Source organism: Vulpes vulpes, chromosome 10 (genome assembly GCF_048418805.1).
Source record: "Vulpes vulpes isolate BD-2025 chromosome 10, VulVul3, whole genome shotgun sequence".
NCBI classification, from domain to species: domain Eukaryota; kingdom Metazoa; phylum Chordata; class Mammalia; order Carnivora; family Canidae; genus Vulpes; species Vulpes vulpes.
In genome coordinates, this window is record NC_132789.1 from 82,338,401 (window position 1) to 82,358,312 (window position 19,912).

Genomic DNA, 19,912 nt, shown 5'->3' on the forward strand with positions numbered 1-19,912 from the left:
GGATTAATTAGGGGATGGTAGTAGGATCACTAGGTGCACAGTTAATTGTCATGAATTTCAAATGAGACCAGTCAGCATGGTAGTGTGTGTTCCAGCCATGTTCAGGTACACAGGCAGGAAGGTACAGAGTTGGATTTAAGCAGGGCTGGCACTTTGCTATGCAAATATGAAGCAGCAAAAGATGAATAAAATTGTTGATGGTGTATGCGATACAATAATTATAATGATGCACCACAAGATCTTGACTAGGTAAGATGGGACGTGAGGGTAGAGTAGGTTAGAGGCTTTGTTAAGGTGGTAAGGAAAATAAACTGGCCATTCTAGCAAGTTTGAAGAATAGGTCACAAAGATAGGAGCTGTTGGTAACAGAAGACATATGAAAAGGAGTATGAAAGGATGCTGTTATCAGTAGTAATAAAGTCAAGTGTCTGTCTATAAGGGTGACTGGCTGAGATGAAGTGGAAGGCATTCTTACTGGAGAAGAGTCAAGAAGGCTCTTGACTCTTTGGCTCTTTAAAGGCCAGGGTATTAGGAAGATAAATTATGTGAATACTGAAAAATATAAAGAATTAATCTAAGTATATGATTAAAAAAGAAGACAATGGGGAGGTGCTAACATTTTTTGGACTCAGAGAGTGACCTAGAGTTCTACTGATAATTCCAGCAAGAAGGGGTAGCAGGTGATATGATATACACATATTGGCATAACTTTTAAAGGAATGAGAATATTTTATAGGGAAGGCACAGGAAATGATCTGGAATTGGTAATGAGGTGCAAGGAAGACAGCTTGCCCCACTTCAACGCTCAGTGATATGAAAGACACCTGCGGCAGAAACTTGACTCAGAGGACAGGTTTCAGTTGGAGCAAGATGGTGAAGGGGGACATTCTGAGGAGAGGTCAAGAATACAGAGACCTGAGAATTCCATCAGTAAACATGGCCTTTACTAGCTACTGCATCTGAACATTTAGAAATTTCCATTTTCAAGATATGATTTTAAAGAAACAATTCAATTTTCCAGGGTTGTATGTTTCCTCATCTTCTTTAACAAAATACCACAAACTGGGTGGCTTAAAAAACAAATTGATTGTTTCTCAGTTCTGGAAGCTCTAAGTCTGAAATCAAGTAAGGCTGTGCTCCCTCTGAAGTTTATAGGGGAGAATCCCTCCTTCTCTCTTTCAGCTGTGATACCTGCCATCACTCTACTCCCTGTCTCATCATGACTTGCCATTTCTCCCTCTGTGACTGACTCCTCTTCTTGTTAGGACACTAGGATTGGATTAAGCACCCAACCTGCACTAGTAGAACTTCATCTTAAATAATTATAACAGCAATGATCCTATTTTTAAATAAGGTCACATTCCGATGTAGTAGGGGTTAGAATTTCAACCTATTTTTTTTTTTTGGAGGACACAAATCAACCCATAACGGGGGTGCTGATAAGAAAACATTACATCTTTTACAGAATGTGTTCCAATTTAAGTCGCTCAGATATTTGTCCTACTCAGTAAATGAAGCCCAGTAAGTCAAGTGTTTAAGCAACGACCTTTATTTGTAGAATGCATGACAACCCTAATAGACAAAAAGTGTTCTATACTGTGCATGTGATTTAAGGTTATGTAACACAAACTTGTCTGTTAATGTCGTGTGATGACGTTATTGAACCTCTTGAGACAGCTTAGCTCAGAGGAGAAGCATTAAATTTTGAAGTTGAGGGTCTTGGGGTCTCTTTCACTCTTGTAGCTCTATTATTTATTTATTTATTTATTTATTTATTTATTTATTTATTTATTTATTTAAATTTTATTTATATTCGATTTGCCAACATATAGTATAACACCCCAGTGCTCATCATATCACGTGCCCTCCTTAATGCCCATCACCCAGTTACCCCATCCCCCCACCCACCTCCCCTTCTGCAACCCCTTTGTTTCCCAGAGTTAGGAGTCTCTAATGGTTTATCTTCCTCTCTAATGGTTCCCCACTCAGTTTCCTTCCTTTCCCTTAGAGTCCCCTTTCACTATTTCTAATATTCCACAAATGAATGAAACCATATGATAATTATCGTTCTCCAATTGACTTATTTCACTCAGCATAATACCCTCCAGTTCCATCCACATCAATGTAAATGGTAGGTATTCATCCTTTCTGATTATTTTAAAATGTTGAACCAACTAAAGCTACCAGCCTACGGGTCTAAGAATAGGGGAAAGCTTGCAACGGTGTGATGTCATAATGTTAACGAGCTGAGAACATATCTTGTTATGGCTGGAAATGGGCAGGAGAAGGAGAAAAGAACTCGTGTGGTTCTGCAGTCATGAGCTGAAACAGGGTCTGAGAGATTCCAGTCTCTGAGATACTCAAAAGTGCTATCCTAGGTTTCAGCCCCATAGCTGTGGCTGTGGCTTCTCCCTAGCTTGTCTGAAGAGTCACATGAGTACAAGACGTCACTCTTCTGCAGCAGAGAAAACCTGCACTACAGAGCCATTTGCTGTGTTTTCCACCCGTCTTCTGACCCACTGCAAGTGGGGACCTCAGAAGGGCCTACATCCTGTGCCTGTTGTGAGTGGCTATCCCTCAGAAATCATGATCCAGGGTCTCGGAGAGAACACGGAGGAGGGGGTGATCCCAGTTCCTCACATCTAGTGAGCAGTTAGGCGCATACGAAGACTTTTCTTCCCAATGAATGCAAATCAATATTCACTGTATTAATGCAACTCACTGCGAATTCTGAATTGGTAGCATCCACATTAATTAGGTTTGTTATGCTGAGCGAAGTGATCTGATGATTTGACTCTTCTTAACCTTGTCAGCATGGAGCCAGCATTTCAAGATGGGATGGAGAAGCGGAGGTTTATTACTTGAAGGTAATGTCTTTCATGAAAGATGCAGAATCCAACTGTTTAGGAGGGCATCTCTCCCTCTCCACTTCCTGCACAGCTTGTAAGAAATGAAGTCCCTCACACTATTACTCTAATTGAATTCCAACTTGGGTAATTACACTATAATTAAATAAATTTTCCCTATAGTTTTAATTCACTGAAAAATAGTGCTAGTCAAACAGCTACATTTCACTCCGAGAAATGATCCCCAACTCCATTTCAGTGATGAGTGGAATGATTTATATTTGGGAAATGTTGTGTATGAAAAATGCACAGTTCATAAAATATTTTAGGTATCATTCATGATTACATATGCTTTTCTCAGCATGAGATAACATTAATTTCTATTACAATCTTTCATCTAATTCCTCATATGCTCAGCACCAAAAGAAATAAGACAGTTAATTAGCAGTTCTTATTTTCAGAACAATTTTTGTTTAGTTAACCAGTAGCTGGTATTTTCTATTTCTGAAGCACATTTTATTATCCCTGGCAGACAACTGGATAGGTGTTATTGTTTCCCATTCTATAGATGGAAAAATTGAGGCAGCATTCCCCAGAATGAGGAAGCCAGTTACTACAAGCCTTGGAACTTAAGCTTTCCCGGGTCCCCTGGTCCAAGGCACTTGCTGTCAAACACTGGGTCACAAGCAATCACTTTAGTTTTACTAATGAGAAAAAAGCAAGCATATATCTGTGACCTATATCTCAGGTCATTAATTTGTAATAATTAATGATTTAACCAGGAGTCAGAGGCCTAATAATTGGGCTCTGATACCATCCTTGGATCATGAGACCATAGAGATCCTTTGTGTCGACATGTTATTATTCTGTACAGTTCAACTGGAAGAACAGTTCAAACTATGATGCAAATGGTAGCAAAAGGATTCAAATTTCAATTTTTATTCTAATGCCCTTTCTCAAAGGGTTGTAGATGGCTTTTAATAAAATATAGTAAAGACAACATCAAAATACTCACAAAAAGCAGCAGTAGCAGGGGTGTTATAATGATGCCCTGAAAGAAATAAAAGAGACGATGATCAATTTATCAGCCTAGAAAGCAGGACACTTTCTTTGCCATTCTAAACTCTGATGCATGGAAATGTTGATCCTTCTCACTTCTGTTTAATAAAATCAAGGAGATAAAGACAGAGGAGCCCCAGTCTTGGGTCTTTAGAAAGCCTTAGCCTCTCTATCACAATTATTGTGTTTAGTATCATTGAAAGTACAACCACCAATCTTCCTTAAACTCGTCTGCCCTTTTTAAAACATAAGTTGCCTTCCGTGTTGCATATGTATCACTCGGGTGAAGCTGGCAAGCCTTCTCACTCCAAGACTTTCAACTCTAACTTGGATAAAGTGCCCCCTTTCAAGAGAAGACAGGTGGCTCAGTCCCAGTTGGGGTCCTCTCCTGAGCAAAGACCACGTCAGTTGTGATGAATGAGATGTCGTGATTTTGTAATGTGAACCGATCTCCCCTAGGAAATGAGCTGGGATCTCAAAACTCATTTTACTTGATTAGACTCCATGTCTCCATGGTGGAAGGCAAGTCTTTCATCTAATTCAGCCACATAGGAGCACCTCAGTCCCTCTGCCTCCCCTAGGCAGAAAGGAGCAAAAGATTTGTTTTCTGCAATGACAGGAAACAGTTTGAGGCTGTTGTCAATGAGGCAGGATACAAGCTTTTAGGTTTTTTGAAGGGAAATCTTTAAAACTAGGTGTTTGAGTTGGGAGTTAACATGACAGGTTTCAGTTTTAGAGCAGCAGATGATTATTCGCCCCTCTTACTTCTTCCTTTATCTCTCAACACTTCATTATGATTTCTACAAGAGAAGCGTTTCATATTTTTATTAATGAATTCTACTTGGAACTTTAAAATCCCAAAGAATCTGTGTGTGTGTGTGTGTGTGTGTGTGTGTGTGTGTATTGCATGTGAGTGAGAGAGAAAGAGATAGAGACGATACTGTGCCCAGGATCTAGGAGTAGGACCCTTCATTACATTTGGGAAAAAGTCCTTTTGGTATTTATATGAAATCTTTTTGTCATTACAGTAACTAAATATTCTTTTGAATGTAGCGCAAGAGGAACTGGTTACCTCATATGAACATTGCCACTCTGATTTTCTTAGACATATACCACATACAAAGATTCACACACGAGCTTGCTTTATTGTTAAATAATAGAATAAATGCTTCTTTCTTGTATTTAAGTGTTGTATTTTTAATCTGTTTATTAAAATATGTGTTGTGGTTTATCAATTCCACTGGGGTCTATGAAGCAGGTTCTCATCAGCACATTTAGGAGAGTTAAATGTGCAAAATGCCAAAGTAATTTTTAAGAGCTACAGTCCCTCAATGACATGGAATATATTCATACTTTAGAAGGAATTCCAAACTTCACAAGGCCATGTGGAAATGAAAATATCTGGCTGTTTCAGTCTATGTGGGAGTCACCTGATTTCAAGTCAATTTGTTTAAACATTTATTGAATGTCCATTTATATGCCAGCCACTGTTCCATTAATTAGAAGAATTAGTGGAAACAGATCTGGCAGAAAGGAAAACAAGGATAATCTAGTAAAAGGGAAGGGGATTCACAAAACTATACAAAGTTGAGCAGGGTGGGAAGAAAGTATGAAGTGGAGGCATTAGAGACCAAGGGCCTCGTGGTCAGAAGAGGGAGTTTGGGGTTGATCTTATCAACAATGGCAAACTCCTGAAGAATGTCAAGTAAAGGTACGATGAGGTGGTAAATAATTTAGTATATGGAGAAAAAATTGGTAAACTTAGCTTACAAGCTAACCACTTTTACCTTTGTTATCTAATAATTCACCCACATCCAAATAAAAGAAAACAGAAACTTGTATTAATGTTAATTATGAAACATCAACAGCACTAATAGCACTTAATGAAAATAAGGTACAGTATCTGCGCTAGGATAAGAATTTTCAACCAGAGGGAGGTTGAGCACTGTCACCACTCAGAGGACATTTGTCTTATATTAGAGGAGGTGAAGCCACACTGGTGTCTTACAGTACAGGGGAACCCATGCTCTTCCTAGTGACCGTTAATTTTCCTTTGCCATAGTAGAATACTAACAGTAGTAGTAATAATATCAGGACTATTAATGGTATTTTGCTTCAGCAATTTTACGCAGCACATTTTAAAAATTGGCCCTCCCCTACTGAAGGCAGTAGGTTACAGAATAGACCCATTTTATAGATGAGGAAATTGGCATTCAGAAAAGCCAAGCAAACTGCCCAAAGTCACATAGCAAATAAATGGCAAAGGCAAAACCTAGATTTGAGTCTGCTTTTGCCCAACTCCAAATCCAGAGCTGACTCCACTATGCCACTGATCCTGGATGGCAGGTTTCAACAACCAGTGTAGTTTCTACAGAGTTCTGCTTTGGACATATATGTAGGGATTAGTTACTGTATGATCTTGGTCTCAAGGTGATAACCAATTCGTTTTTTAAGATTTTTTAGTTATTCATGAAACACACACAGAGAGAGAGGCAGAGACACAGGCAGAGCAGGTTCCCCAGGGAGCCCGATGCAGGACTTGATCCCAGGACCATGGGATCATGACCTGAGCCAAAGGCAGATGCTCAGCAACTGAGCTACCCAGGTGCCCCAGTGATAACCAATTCTTAGAGATGACTTTGCTTTGGAAGGCAGAGCACTATTATCTGCAGGTTTTCCTGCCTGAATTTTTCAAGTATATAGTTACCAACACACAATAGTTTCTTTGCAGTTCTTCAAAAGTCTTAATGATATTCATTCCTAAAATATTAAAAATTTCCTAGCAAATAGGATGAATTTTCTAATTCTGGATTCAAGATTCCTTTTTATTTTCTCAGAAATGTTTATTCAACTTCATTAAGAATGAATTGTTATATAGTGCTAAAATCTGTTTTCCAATTGTATTAGGAAGTGAGTCAGTCACAATGTCATTAATCCTGACAAGAACACCACAAGCTTTAGTGAAGTCATTATAATAATTGTCAAAATATTACATAAAAGCCAACATTTATGAAGTGCTTATCTCACATCCATGATGTACTAAGGACTTCATGAATGTTATCTTATGAAACTCTCACAACACTATGAGGGAGGTAGATTTATTATCCCCATCTTGTACAGAAGGAAACTGAGTCTCAGAGATACCAAGGTTGGAAGAGGAATTCAAGCTCTATCTCCCTGACTACACAGCCTGTGAGCCTGAACAGTGTAAATAAAATCTTTGCAGTCTTACCCTATTTCCTCAGGGTTTCATTTTAAGAGTAAACCTGAGAGAAGCTTCAAATCAGTATGTCTTTTTGATGACATGAAACAAATGGAGAAATCAGCCTTTGTGTGACATGGTTGATACATTTTTTTAAAGTCAGGTTTTTACAAATATCAATGGTAAAAAGCGTGGGCTGAAAATGTAAACTGTAACAGCAACAATCACTGGGAGCTGGAAAGTCAAATAAACATGTTTTTTTCTCTTGGGTATATAGAAGGCTCAATTTGATTGTCTCTTTTCTCTTTCCCCAGTAAATCCTATGCAAATGGATAAAATCAAAGAGGTGGTGGATGAGCACTTCTAGCAGATGTTACCCCTCTGCTTGCAGATTCAAGGTCAAGACATAGTTTTAGCATCCTTGCAATTGGGATGCTGTGTTAAGCTTTCTGATTGCAACACCTGAAGAAGTCAAGTCACAAAGTGACTAACTTTGATTGGCTCTTAAAAAACCTTCAGAAAAGCCATTTACACCTCTGATGTGAATCACTGGGTGATTATATTTCAATGGCTTTAGTGGGAAGGAAAAAAAAAGTGTGAAATCTCAGACGCAGAGATTTAGTAACTTATAATACAAGCCAAAAAAAAAAAAAAAACCCTCCAAAAAACAACAACAAAACTGTAAATGCATCTCTTTGAGCAGTAATATTAGTTAAAAAGGCAAAACTTAAGCGGATTATTGTTTTTTTTTTTTAAATAGAAAATGTTATCAAAAGGTTTTGCTGCAACAACTATTGTGATCACAAAGAAGCCAAAATGGACTTCTTAGGGTGTCTCTCTCTAGGATACTGAATTGTTAAGTCTTGGAAAAAGTGCTTTTTACTTTCTAATTAAAAGGCAGTGACTTAATTTTTACAGAATGACAGACACTCATCTGAAGTGTGACCCCTGTGTCTCCCTCACTTGCTCACCAGTGAGGTAAGGGAATGATAGCTGTGCTTTTGCCAGAGAACACACAGAGAGGCAATGTTCTTGTTCTGAAAGTACACACTGACCTGGATGAAGCTATTTCACAGTAAGGAAGTTGTCTTTTATAATTGATCCCAAACCAACTCTACTGTCACCCTGTCTTCTCCTTGGAGCAACATAAGGCACATCTCACCCCTTCTGCCTTGTAATGGCCTTTTAACTGCTGCTGCTTTTAAGTAGTATAAATAAAATCTCTGCACTCTTCAACTATTTCCTCAAACTTACAATTTAAGAATAATGCAAAGGTGAGTATGTGGGTCCTCACACTAAGTCTTCTTCAGGCTAATGGTCCTTAGCCATCTCCCCAAACCCGCCCCAACACTGTTCCCCTAGAGTAGGGTTCTGAGGCTCATTTTAGACATAATTTCATTTCAGGTGAACCTAAGAGTCCATAGCACTTGCTTAATGATAACTGACCAAAACTTAGAGATGTCATCCTGGAGCACTGTCTACCAGGCCAATCAATCCAAGGATTATTTAATTACCTAGAAGGATATACCTTTGTTTGACTTCTATTTACTATTAATTTACATGCTAACTTACACCTTTTTACCCAGTAGATATAGAAATAATTTCTGTCTAGTAGAAAAAACAACCACAAAAGTTATGATCTTATTACCCTGCATGTATTAGCCAGTTTTGTCCTCAACCTAGTGAAATTATTTTGGTATTCTCTTCTGATGGACTATATAATCCCTATTTCTTTCTTTCTTTCTTTTTTTTTGTTTTTAAGTTTTATTTCCTGGGGGTATTGTGGGGGGAGGGGCAGAGAGAATCCCAAGCTGACTTCCCAGTGAGTGTGGATCGCATCACTGCTGATGCGGGATTTGATTCCACAACCTGGAGATCATGATCTGGGCTGAAACCAAGAGTCAGATGCTTAACTAATGGAGGTCCCCAGGTGTTCCTATAATCCCCATTTCTATAATCTCTTAGAAATCAACTTTACCTTCCTTTTGGTTCCTTAATTATTCAGTTATAAAATTTTTGATACTTGCTCATTCTATATTTGTAAGAAAGTCATGTTTTCAACTTTTGAAAATTCTACTTTGACAGCTCCTTTACTCTGAACTGTGCATTTATGTTAATGCAAAGATAGTTTTTTTTTTTTTAAAGGATTAATGCCAACTAGAACTCCCAGGTTGTTTTCACATTTTGTCCAATGGTCAGTACACAGTGATATCTTAAAAGGTTAGAGAGGAGCTTTTTCTTCAAGAATGAAATCATGTTGAACCACTATGTAATGAGTGAGATTGGTGAAAATATCCTAAGCAATAAATTATAAAGTGGTGGTACAGGGAATTTTAGAGATATCTAAATTTAAACAAAATGGTCAGGATATATGGTATCCAGAGAATATGACTTGATAAACATAAATGTCAGAATGAACAGTTGAGTAAACTTCATGAAGTAGAGAAAAAGGTTAAAGTGGTGGAATATTAAAAGGAGGGAGACTGATGAGGAGGCTGTTCAGTAATTCAGGCACAGGTGGATTTGAGCTAAGGTGATGGAAGCTTAGTGATAGAGACAGATATAAGATTCCCAAGAAGTATTCAAAATGTAGATTGGTAGATTAATTAAATATTGAGGAAGGGGTGGTGATAAAAAGGAAGGAGGGAGAGTGTCTTAGGCTTCTAAATTAAGTGATTTGGGGCCAGATAGGGAGGTTGTAGAGCCAATTACTGAGCCATGGTAGATTTGGGATACAGATAAATTCTTCTTCAGGAAGATGATGAATCTGAGGTGTCTAAAGGGCCAACAGTTAGAAACTCTTTAAGTAGCTGGATATATGGGACAGAAGCTCAAACTTGTGTGGACAGAGGAGTGAGTCCTCACCATACAGTTGGTGGCTTACTATTACAGTGAAGAAAAGAAATTAAGGAATACAGAATACCTACTGAAACTCAGAGGAGGCCTAGCAGAAAACATTTTCAATGTAATAACCAGTGTGGAAGTTAAGATGGATTGACAGCTAAGAAGGAAGAGGAGAGAGAGAGAGAGAGAGAGAGAGATGGTTGCACACTCTTTCAAGAAATCTGGCTATCAAGAGGAAGAAAGAGGTAGAGCCATAACTTGAGGGGAATGGATATGAGGAAAAGGAAGTCTGTTGGTTTTGTTTTGTTGGTTTGCTTTGTTTCAGAAAGGAGAAACTTGAGGATTTCCAAAATTCATAAGAAAGAGTCAATGGGGGCAAGAGGAGTGGAGGTTTAGAAAAGAGAAGGGATTATACTTACTACCTTAGGGAGGCAGTGGGAAAGGAGTCCCAGTGGGAAAGGAGTCCCAGTGCACAGCTGCAGGGTTTAACTTCAGGAAGGAGGTGGGCTGACATCTCTTCATTGTAAAAGGGGAGAAAAGGATAGAGTAGGTACAGATGAAGACAAACTTGTATGTGTTTGATGTCAGAAAATTAAAGGAACTTTCATTTAAGAGCTTCTATTTCCTATCTTAAGTAGAAGGTGAAGTGTTACTGAACGGAGGGGGAGATAGGTTCAGGCAGGGGGAAGTCAGTGATTGGGAACTCATGTGGATGGGTGTCTAAAACGATGAATGGCCTGGGATTTCATTATTCTGCGAAGGTAACAAGTTAGCCTGCCATGGTTTCATGGATGGTAACAAGTTAGCCCGCCATGGTTCCATGGATGGAAACCATGGTTTCATGGTTCCATGGTTTCATGGAAGAAAACACAAGACTTGGGTCAGAGCCACAGGACTGTATCACTCCCAGGATAGCAAGCAGACTAATCAGTTCCCCTCGCCCTCGCGTCAAGCAGAGTGGTGTAAATGGGCTCAGATGGATGCCTGCAACTATGGTGGGTTGCGTTAGAGAAAAGGAATACTGAGTTTAAGGAATCCAAACCTTTATAATGAAGCCATGCCTATCTTTTGCTCTAGAGGTAAATACTATCTTTATATTTCCAAGGCAATAAGCAAATCTGCCATTTGCTCCAGAGGGAGATACTATTTCTATCTTTCAAAGCCATTCACTATAGAAACATCCCTGAGAAGAGAGTTGAGAACAAAGAGCCATCAGTGACAAGATGATGACAAGATGTACAGAAAATGTGAGAGATACATGGAGAATTTGTCTTCCAACAGAGGAAATGTCCAGCAGGCCAACCCAGCTGATATTGGTCATCTCAATATTTGAGCTATTAAGCTCATCATTCCTCCCTTCAAATATCATAACTTATTCAGGAGAATGATAATTAGATAATCACTTTTAAATGACCAGAAAAACCTCTCCAACATGACACTGATCCTTTAACATTCCTTGAACATTACGATTAAAATAAGTAAGAGTCTAACCAAGTGAATTGACTTCCAACTCATAATTCACTCTTTTCAAATTGGAGAATTTACTAAATGTATGTTTGAAATCTAGATCCTTGCTAGATTGAGCTGTGGTCTATGGGCCAGCAGCAATGGCCTCACATGGAAGCTTGTCAGGAATTGCTGAATCTCAGACCCCATCCCAGACCTACTGTACCATCATTGGTATTTTTAACAAGATCTCCAGAATACTTGTAGACACATTAAAATTCAAAGAGAACTGATTTAGTTCCAGAGCAAGGGTAGGTAAACTTTTTTTGTATAGGGCCAGATAGCAATTATTTCAGTTTTCTTTTTTTAAGATTTTATTTATTCATTCATGAGAGAGAGAGAGAGAGAGAGAGAGAGAGAGAGAGACAGGAAGAGGGAGAAGCAGACTCCGTGCAGGGAGCCTGATGTGGGACTCAATCCTAGGTCTCCAAGATCAGGCCCTGGGTGGGCTGAAGGCTGTGCTAAACTGCCGAGCCACCCGGGCTGCCCTATTTCAGGTTTTATTGGTCATACAGACTCTTACAATTACTCAACTATACTATTGTAGCTGAAAAGCAGCTAAAGTCAATTGGTAAATAAATGGACAGGGTCAAATTTGACCCAAGGGCTGTATTTTGAACTCCTGTTCTAAAGTGTTGTTTTGGATTAGCAGTTATATTTTAAAAAGAAATAAGTAAGTGTAATAAACTTTTAATAACTCGGGTTTATGGTGAACCCACACTGGCTACCAAATATCATTGCATGTGCCTTAGTAACTGCTTACTCCATACTACTTAATTACCCATTCTTTAATTTTTCTCTAGACTGAAAACAAAATTACCAGCTAATAGTGTGTAAAATTTACTTTCTTCCCCTTTTTGATATTTGCAATGACATTTGCACATGCCCAACTGCTGATTCTACTCCTTTTCTTTATGATTTGTCAAAGACAGAAATTCAGCAATCTCAAATGTTAGTTTTCTCAGGACCCTATGAAGTAATTTGTCTGGATCAGAAGATAGAGTCTGCTAATCTTGGGCCTACTTTCCTTTTGCCAATATTTACTTTACCATTTCTAATCTGAAGATGAGGCTCTTTGCTAAAGATGATGGAAGCAAAGGGAAGGGCCGGGGGGGCAGGGGAAGATGAATGAATAGGAGGATGCCAGATGGTAGGCATAATGTGTAGAGTGTAGGGTCCTAATATCCAGAGCTATATGAGAAAAATGGTAAACACAAGAACACAAAAGGGATATAAATTGTACATTACGAATTAGAATATAGAGTTATATGTTAAAGCTGAAAAACAGTATTCAAACTCATGATTTTTCTTTTTACTCTTTAATTGAAAAAGTAAATCTTTTTTCAGACTATGTAAACTCATAGACCTGTATTAAAACTATTAAGTTGGCTTTTTCTAACTAGATTAAGAGTGATAAGGACAACCTGAAGTTCAATTGAAGCCAGAAGTGAGATGGATATGGGAATTTTCTGTATTTTTCAAGATTCTTTCTTCTAAGTTTACAGATTTAACATGCAATAAATAATTTCACAAAGGAGCCTCTTAAAAAAAAGCTTATCTGTAGAGTATATATTGGACCAAAGAGGCAGCAAAAGGAAACTAAGTCAAGATTTTTCTTTGGCTGACATAAGCTTTCATAGCTGAGCAATGATTTGTCAAGGTTCAGCTTGGCCTTCAGGCCTCCACCATGGAGAGCCTTACTCTGGTGTGTTCTCTGGAAATACATGTAGCAGTCTACTAAGGATCATTAGCAGCCCAATAACATATACAAGAAGCACAACTCTCTTAAAAGGTCAAGACGATGGTCCCACATTACCCAATGGTCAGCCAAAGTGTCTGAATCTTATATACAGGAGCTGGTAGTTGCAGTGATACCAACTACTGGCGTCCTAACAAATTGGTCAACATTTATTAATGTACGTTATACTCTAGGAACTGTCTATGTGTTTCAAAAACGTTATCTAATTTTAAATTCCAATAATAAATTGATTATCTAAATTATAGGTGAGAAAAGAGAAGCTTATAGAGACTATGGGTAGGCTGTAGGAAATACCAGGAGGCAGAACCCCAGCTACAGAAATAAAAATAAAGGTTGAGAGGTCAAGAGATGGTCCAAAGGGAAGAAAAGGTGTTAAAAGGAAAAAAAAGAGAGTAAAGGAGGAAGTAGGAAACTTAAAATGATATTCCGAAAACTGATTGCAGGAAGCCAACATAAAATATGTAATATAAATTAAAAATAGGATCAAAGATTACAAATGCAATCTGCTAGTGCTGTAGGAATATATGAAAATAATGCACTAAGAAACTCTCTCCAGGTCATGGGAATAATATTGAATATTTATTACCCATTGGCTTAAAAGATTTAATGTGTATCTGCCATTTTCCTCATTGATGCCTTTAACAGAACAGGACACCTGGCACATATCAGGTATTAATACATTTTTTGCTGAACAAATGAATGGATGTGTATCCACAAATGGCTTCTTTCAGAGAACAGCATATCCATTTGATAAGAAACACACACTTTCGGAAGTGCTTTAAGACCCTATGTTTGAGGGGACACGTGGGTGGCTCAGTGATTGAGTGTCTGCCTTTGGCTCAGGTCGTGATTCCAGAGTCCTGGGATCAAGTCCTGCATCAAGCTCCCTCCCAGCTGGGAGCCTGCTTCTCCCTCTGCCTATGTCTCTGCCTCTCTCTGTGTGTCTCTCATGAATAAATAAATAAAATCTTTTAAAAAAAGACCCTATGTTTGTAATAATAATGAGACTAGATGACATTTATTGAATGCCTACCCAGTTTGAGTCAGGAACTGTTCAATGCTCTTCGTATGTACTAACTCATTCCAAATCTATGAGAAAGGTGCCACTATGATTCCCACTCTACAGAGGAGAAAATGGAGATAGATAGACCGAAGAATTCTACAAAATTCCCAAGCAATAAGTGACAGAAAGCAATGCATCTGGTTCCAGAATCCACAGTCTCTACCATGGTGTGTTCATATAGTGATGAGGAGTTCTTGGAGAAGTTAGAGGTATCAGAGAATTCTAGCTACAAAGAATCTCAAGCATAATTTGCTTTCTCACTGTACAGATTGCAAAGTTGAGGTCCAAGAAGGCTCTCACCCACAGCCTCAGAGTTAGGGGAAACTCCAGGAAGAGGGCAATAAATGCCTCAAATTTCCTACCCATGTCTTTATAGTTCTGATACCACAATGCCTCCTATAAGCCAGTTGAGAAGAGAAAAACTTACTACAGAAGACCTGAAAACTATTCCTCAGCACCACTGTATTTATCATATATATAAAGCAAAAAAGGACCTAGAGAATAAAATTAGACCAGGTGCCCCCTTCCTCCCAAAAAGGCTCATGAGTTTCCAGCAGGGCTCTGGGAGAAGATTTGCACAAAATTTCATAAAAGCAAGGTAGAGATGTGGAGGGTAAAGGAGAGGGATGGTATAAGGGTCAATGAGGACAGAGAAGGGAGGCAATGAAAAGTGATTCATGGAGATGGGGGGCAGGGGCTTTTAATGAAGGCCTCTGGATGTTAAACATATGGCATAATTGTAAGTTGATTTTCTTTTAGATAAGATATTCAAGAGAACAGTGTAATCAAAACTAGAGTTCAAACAGATCTTGACCACAAACAAACAGCAAACCAGACTATCAGACTATCACTACACATGTGAAGTGAACGGGTTTGGCACAGTCCATCCATTCCTTTTGGATGTGCCCAAGTGACAGCACACACTGCTGCTGGATCTAGCTGTGACGATCAATACTGAGTGTAAAGATGGACACGATGAATGGAGACAGCTGCACTCCACTTGCCTTATCTCATATATCAATGGTCTGATTTGCTCCGTTTTTTTTTTTTTAAATCATATTCCTCAGCTAGAGCCATTCCTACAGCTTAGAAAACTGGCCCTGAACTTTGTGATTCAGTAGGGAGAAGGTGTGTGTGTGTGTGTGCGGGGGGGGCATGTAGAGGTCCTCATGTGAGCATCCTTGGTCCACAAGCCCTCTCACCCTCCCAAAGCAGGATTCTGCTGTTCAGGCTGACTTTTAGGAATCACCTTTCCCGACTCACCCCATCACAATCAACATGTACTTTGAACAGGTTTCTCCTGAATAATATGTTTATTTTTACTCTATATCGGTGGGCGGGAGAGGAAAAACATACGATGGGATATCGGGGTCTGAACAAGGTGGATCCAAGCCCTGGACCTTGCTAGGCCAGTGCTACCCAAAGCTTGGTAGAATTCCTAGAGGCAGAAGGAAAAACAGTGATGAGGTGAGGAGGAACACTAACTTATCAGCTGATTCACCTGGTAAACGGGGCTTTGTCATTTTATGATCATGGGTTTTCTTCTGGTACAAAAAGTTCAATAATCAATAAAAGTAAGTCACTTATGCATAATCAAATTTCACCTTATGACCCAGGAAAATGCAAAAAAGCTAGCTTAAAAATATTTTTAGTGCTTAGACTTTTATCCCCCAAATTCCAAGGTAAATTGCTAAAAAGAGTCCTCATTTTTGGTGATATAAATTATACACAACTACTTCCTCTTAATGTTTCAGCAAAGACTCATTCTTACACAATTACTTCTGGGTCAACAGTACTGGGTGTTGCCACTAAGGAGCTTACAAAAAAGAAGGGAGGCTGGCTGGCTCAGTCAGTAGAGCATGCATCTCTTGATCTTGAGGTTGCAAGTTCAAGCCCCATACTGGGTATAGAGATTACTTAAAAAATAAAATCTGAAAAAAGAAAAGAGTTTTTAAGAAGAAAAAACCAATGTTTCTACTCAGAAGTGACTAGTGACTGTAAGTATATTCATATTAGACATTTATTTTCACATGTCTTCTGCTAACCTCTTCTATATCTTTGGAACTAAAAATGTGCCAGAGAGCAAGAAGTGATTATCTGATAAATTATACCAATGAACTTAAGAGTCTTTAAGTAAATTGAAAATCTATGTCAACATAATTTTTCTAGCTCCCCAGTAGAGGGCAACTTCTACACACTTTGACAGTTAAAAAAAAAAAAATCTATGCACATCACATCAGTAAGAACCACTGTTATGTTTGAAATAAGACAATTACAGTTATGTCTATGAGTGGATTTTCACTAACAAGTAGCTATAAAATGTCATGAAATTTTACATATGTAATAGGAATGTAGTATATTTAATAATGAGCAATTAGCATTTTATGATTAATGTGTTATTGCAGAAATTTTAAAGTAGCAACTGTTTAGGTCACTATGATAGAATTATCAGTAACTGAAATATACAAGGCAAATAATGAGAGGAGTGTTCTTTAGTATATTGTGAATGAATTTCATTATGACCGAATTCCAAATACTGCTAATATGAATACATAAAGTCTTTAATAAGACAAATATACCAAAAAAGGCCATAATGTAAACATCACAGAGTACAACTGAATGTTATCATTGTTACAGACTTTGAAATAATACTTGTCAGTGTTCAGATATCAGATAATATCTATATCAGATATAAGATATGTGCTGCAGATATATATAGAGAATAAAATTCTATGATACATCTCATTACTATATAGATTTAGACATAATGTGGTATATTCTTATTCACTCATTCAAAACTTATTTACTGAACATATATTATGTGCCAGATGCTATTATCCTAGAGGTCAATGATACAGTGTGACAAACCTGACAAAATTCTCTGCCTTCTTGGAGCTTATACTTCCCATAATAAAAAATAATGTGTTATAAGGTCTTCTGAAAAGATAGATCTGAAAGATAGATGCTCACTGTGTTTCATAATGCTAGTTTCTTTTTTTTAATGAAAAGATGCCTTGTTTTTATTACAGATAAATATTACAAGGAAAAATGAAATGGTTCATAATCTTAATACTCAAGAACTCTTGTTGACCTTAAATAATGTGATACATGAATTTGACTGGGAAAAACTTTAATTGTATAGGAAAATAATGAAAAATTATTTTCTAGTACCTCACTCTCCCCTAGAGAAGTTTCTTGTGACTTCTTCCAGAAAAGAAAATAATATACCAGTATCCATTCAGCCATCCATCCCTCTACCCACTCACTCATCCATCTAACCTTTTCATTTTTTTTTATTTTTTAAAGATTTTATTTATTTACTCATGAGAAACACACACAGAGAGGCAGAACACAGGCAGAGGGAGAAGCAGACTTCCCACAAGGAGCCTGATATGGGACTTGATCCCGGATCCTGGGATCATGCCCTGAGCCGAAGGCAGATGCTCAATTGCTGAGCCACCCAGGCGTCCCATAACCTTTTTAAATCATTCAAATGTGTGCAGTTTTCTTAAGAGAATCATACTATACACAGTATTTTGCACATAGCTTTATTTTTCTCACTTCATTATCCTTGGAATGCCTTCTGTAAAAGAATATATAACTATACCTCATTCTTTTATTTAACTAATTTTATTTTTTAATGCATAAATATCTCATAACATCCCATCTTTAAATACCTCAAAACCCTAATTTTAAAAGAGATTATACAATTTTGTCCAAAATTGATAAGAACTGTAGTATATAGTGTTAGTGTAGTTTAATCTATGAAGACTGGGAATACATGGACTTCAAAAAGAAGCTTGAAAAAATGAGCTTTACTTTATTTATAAGGTAGTAAATAAAAAATAAATAAAAGGAATCAGCAACTGTTTTGTATTAAAAAAAACTTACCAACAACTCCATTAAATCACATACAGTGTAACAATCTTCTAAAGAGTATCTTTGTGAACTAGAAATATTAGTAAATTTTTTTACTAGTAAATTTTTCTAATATTTCTGTTATAAAACCAACATTTTAATTTCCACTAAAAGTTTTAATTAAACATATTAGAAATACTTTATCTTATTCTACTTATAGTACTGCTTAAACCCTATATTTCAGTGCCATATTTGATACTAAAATGTGATCAGAATTTTTAAATTTACAAAAACATTATGCAAAATAAAATACAAAGCACTAGGTGGTGCTGTGGGACCTTCCAGATAAACCAATGCTGCAAAGTTCTACACTCAATAAATTAGTTGTGTGGCTGAATCTATATATTTAAATGTACATTAAATATTGTTCTAGATAAACCAATGTCTGTAAATAATAAAAGTTAACATAGTGTAAAAACTAAATTTTGATAGATGACCTCAGGAGGACATGACCCCTTTCATAATTATACCTTAACTCCTATGTTAAGCTATTAAAAACTCTTTATATAATAAATGCCATTTTCGAGGCATGTTTCTCAATTGTTATTTTTCACCTAGCTTTAAAATTATTTTTCCATAAGTCCAAGAACAACAAAAAAAAGCCCCACAATTATTTATTCTTGTCAAAGAATTTTGTATTAGGTGTTTTCTTGTGTCACAGTAAATCTTCTTGGGCCCTATTTTTCAATTCTCCCTAGATGTGACTACATGTTGGTGCGATGTTAATTCAAATGCTGAAAGTGGCCAGACTTGGCAAGGGAAATCAGAATCTGGCCACATGTAAAATAATAGGGAGTGAGGACAACCTAGAAAAAAACAGAGTGTATGCATTCAAATTCAGATGAAAAACAAAACCAGCACACACAGAGAGACACACGCACACACCACTATACAGGTCAAAGAAAGCACATTTGTGGTCCCAACGTGGCCCATGGGCCACTCACTTGTGACCTCTGACTGAGCCCCAACCTGTCCCCAACCATTTATCTATAAGTGACACATCTTAAAACTCAAGAAGTGCAAACGATGTTTTAGTTGTTATTTTGGAATGTCTTCTTAATCTAACATATGTATGTCTCTCCTTAAAGACAGAAATTCCTAATGAATCAGGAGATAAACTGTAGTCGGCAAGCGCATCAATTCTCCTTGTTGAGCTACTGTTCAACAAAAAGCATAGATTTAGCAGCCTTTTTCGATCAGCATGGCTCTTCCTGATTTTTATAATCATGGGCGGGGGGACACAAATGAAATATTTAATATCGAATGGATAGAAATATGTGATTAGCATAAACTTAAAAAGGGCAGAATTATTTTCATTAGTAGTGATGGTGGAGCTTACATTGTAGATACAAGGTGTGATTAAAAGGAATGAAAATGAACTTCTGACAAATGCAACAAAACACATCTAAAGGAATGTTGTTCTTCAGTCTGTCACTAGAAGAAGCCAAACTCATTTTTCAATGATGCATCATTCATCGCAAACACTTTAGCTGTCTTCAGAAAAGAGCTCATCCGCTGCCTAAGAAAATAATATAAAATCATGCCATTTCTGAACTGGAAGAAGCCACAGAGATGAACAAACTTCTTGTTACTCTAGCTATACCACACAAATCAGGTGTTGAAAGATAAACACCATGAAGCTGCAGTCTCTAGGCAAGGCTAAGTCATAGAAAGCTAGGGGACCTGATGCTTACAGGAAGCCGAGGGAATCACAA

At 37.5% G+C, this 19,912-nt stretch overlaps 1 protein-coding gene across 3 annotated transcripts in view; it reads right to left on the minus strand.

The window, feature by feature from the left end:
• Positions 1 to 19,912, minus strand: part of SLC10A7 (solute carrier family 10 member 7) — a 241,172-nt gene that overhangs the window by 64,763 nt on the left and 156,497 nt on the right. For all 3 annotated transcript variants that reach the window (XR_011994971.1, XM_026018166.2, XM_072724783.1), the window contains exon 6: positions 3,862 to 3,897. Coding sequence is in view for 2 of the 3 variants with exons in the window: in XM_026018166.2 (XP_025873951.1) it covers positions 3,862 to 3,897 (36 nt within the window). In the remaining variant the exon portion in view is untranslated. The remainder of the gene's footprint in view (positions 1 to 3,861; positions 3,898 to 19,912) is intronic.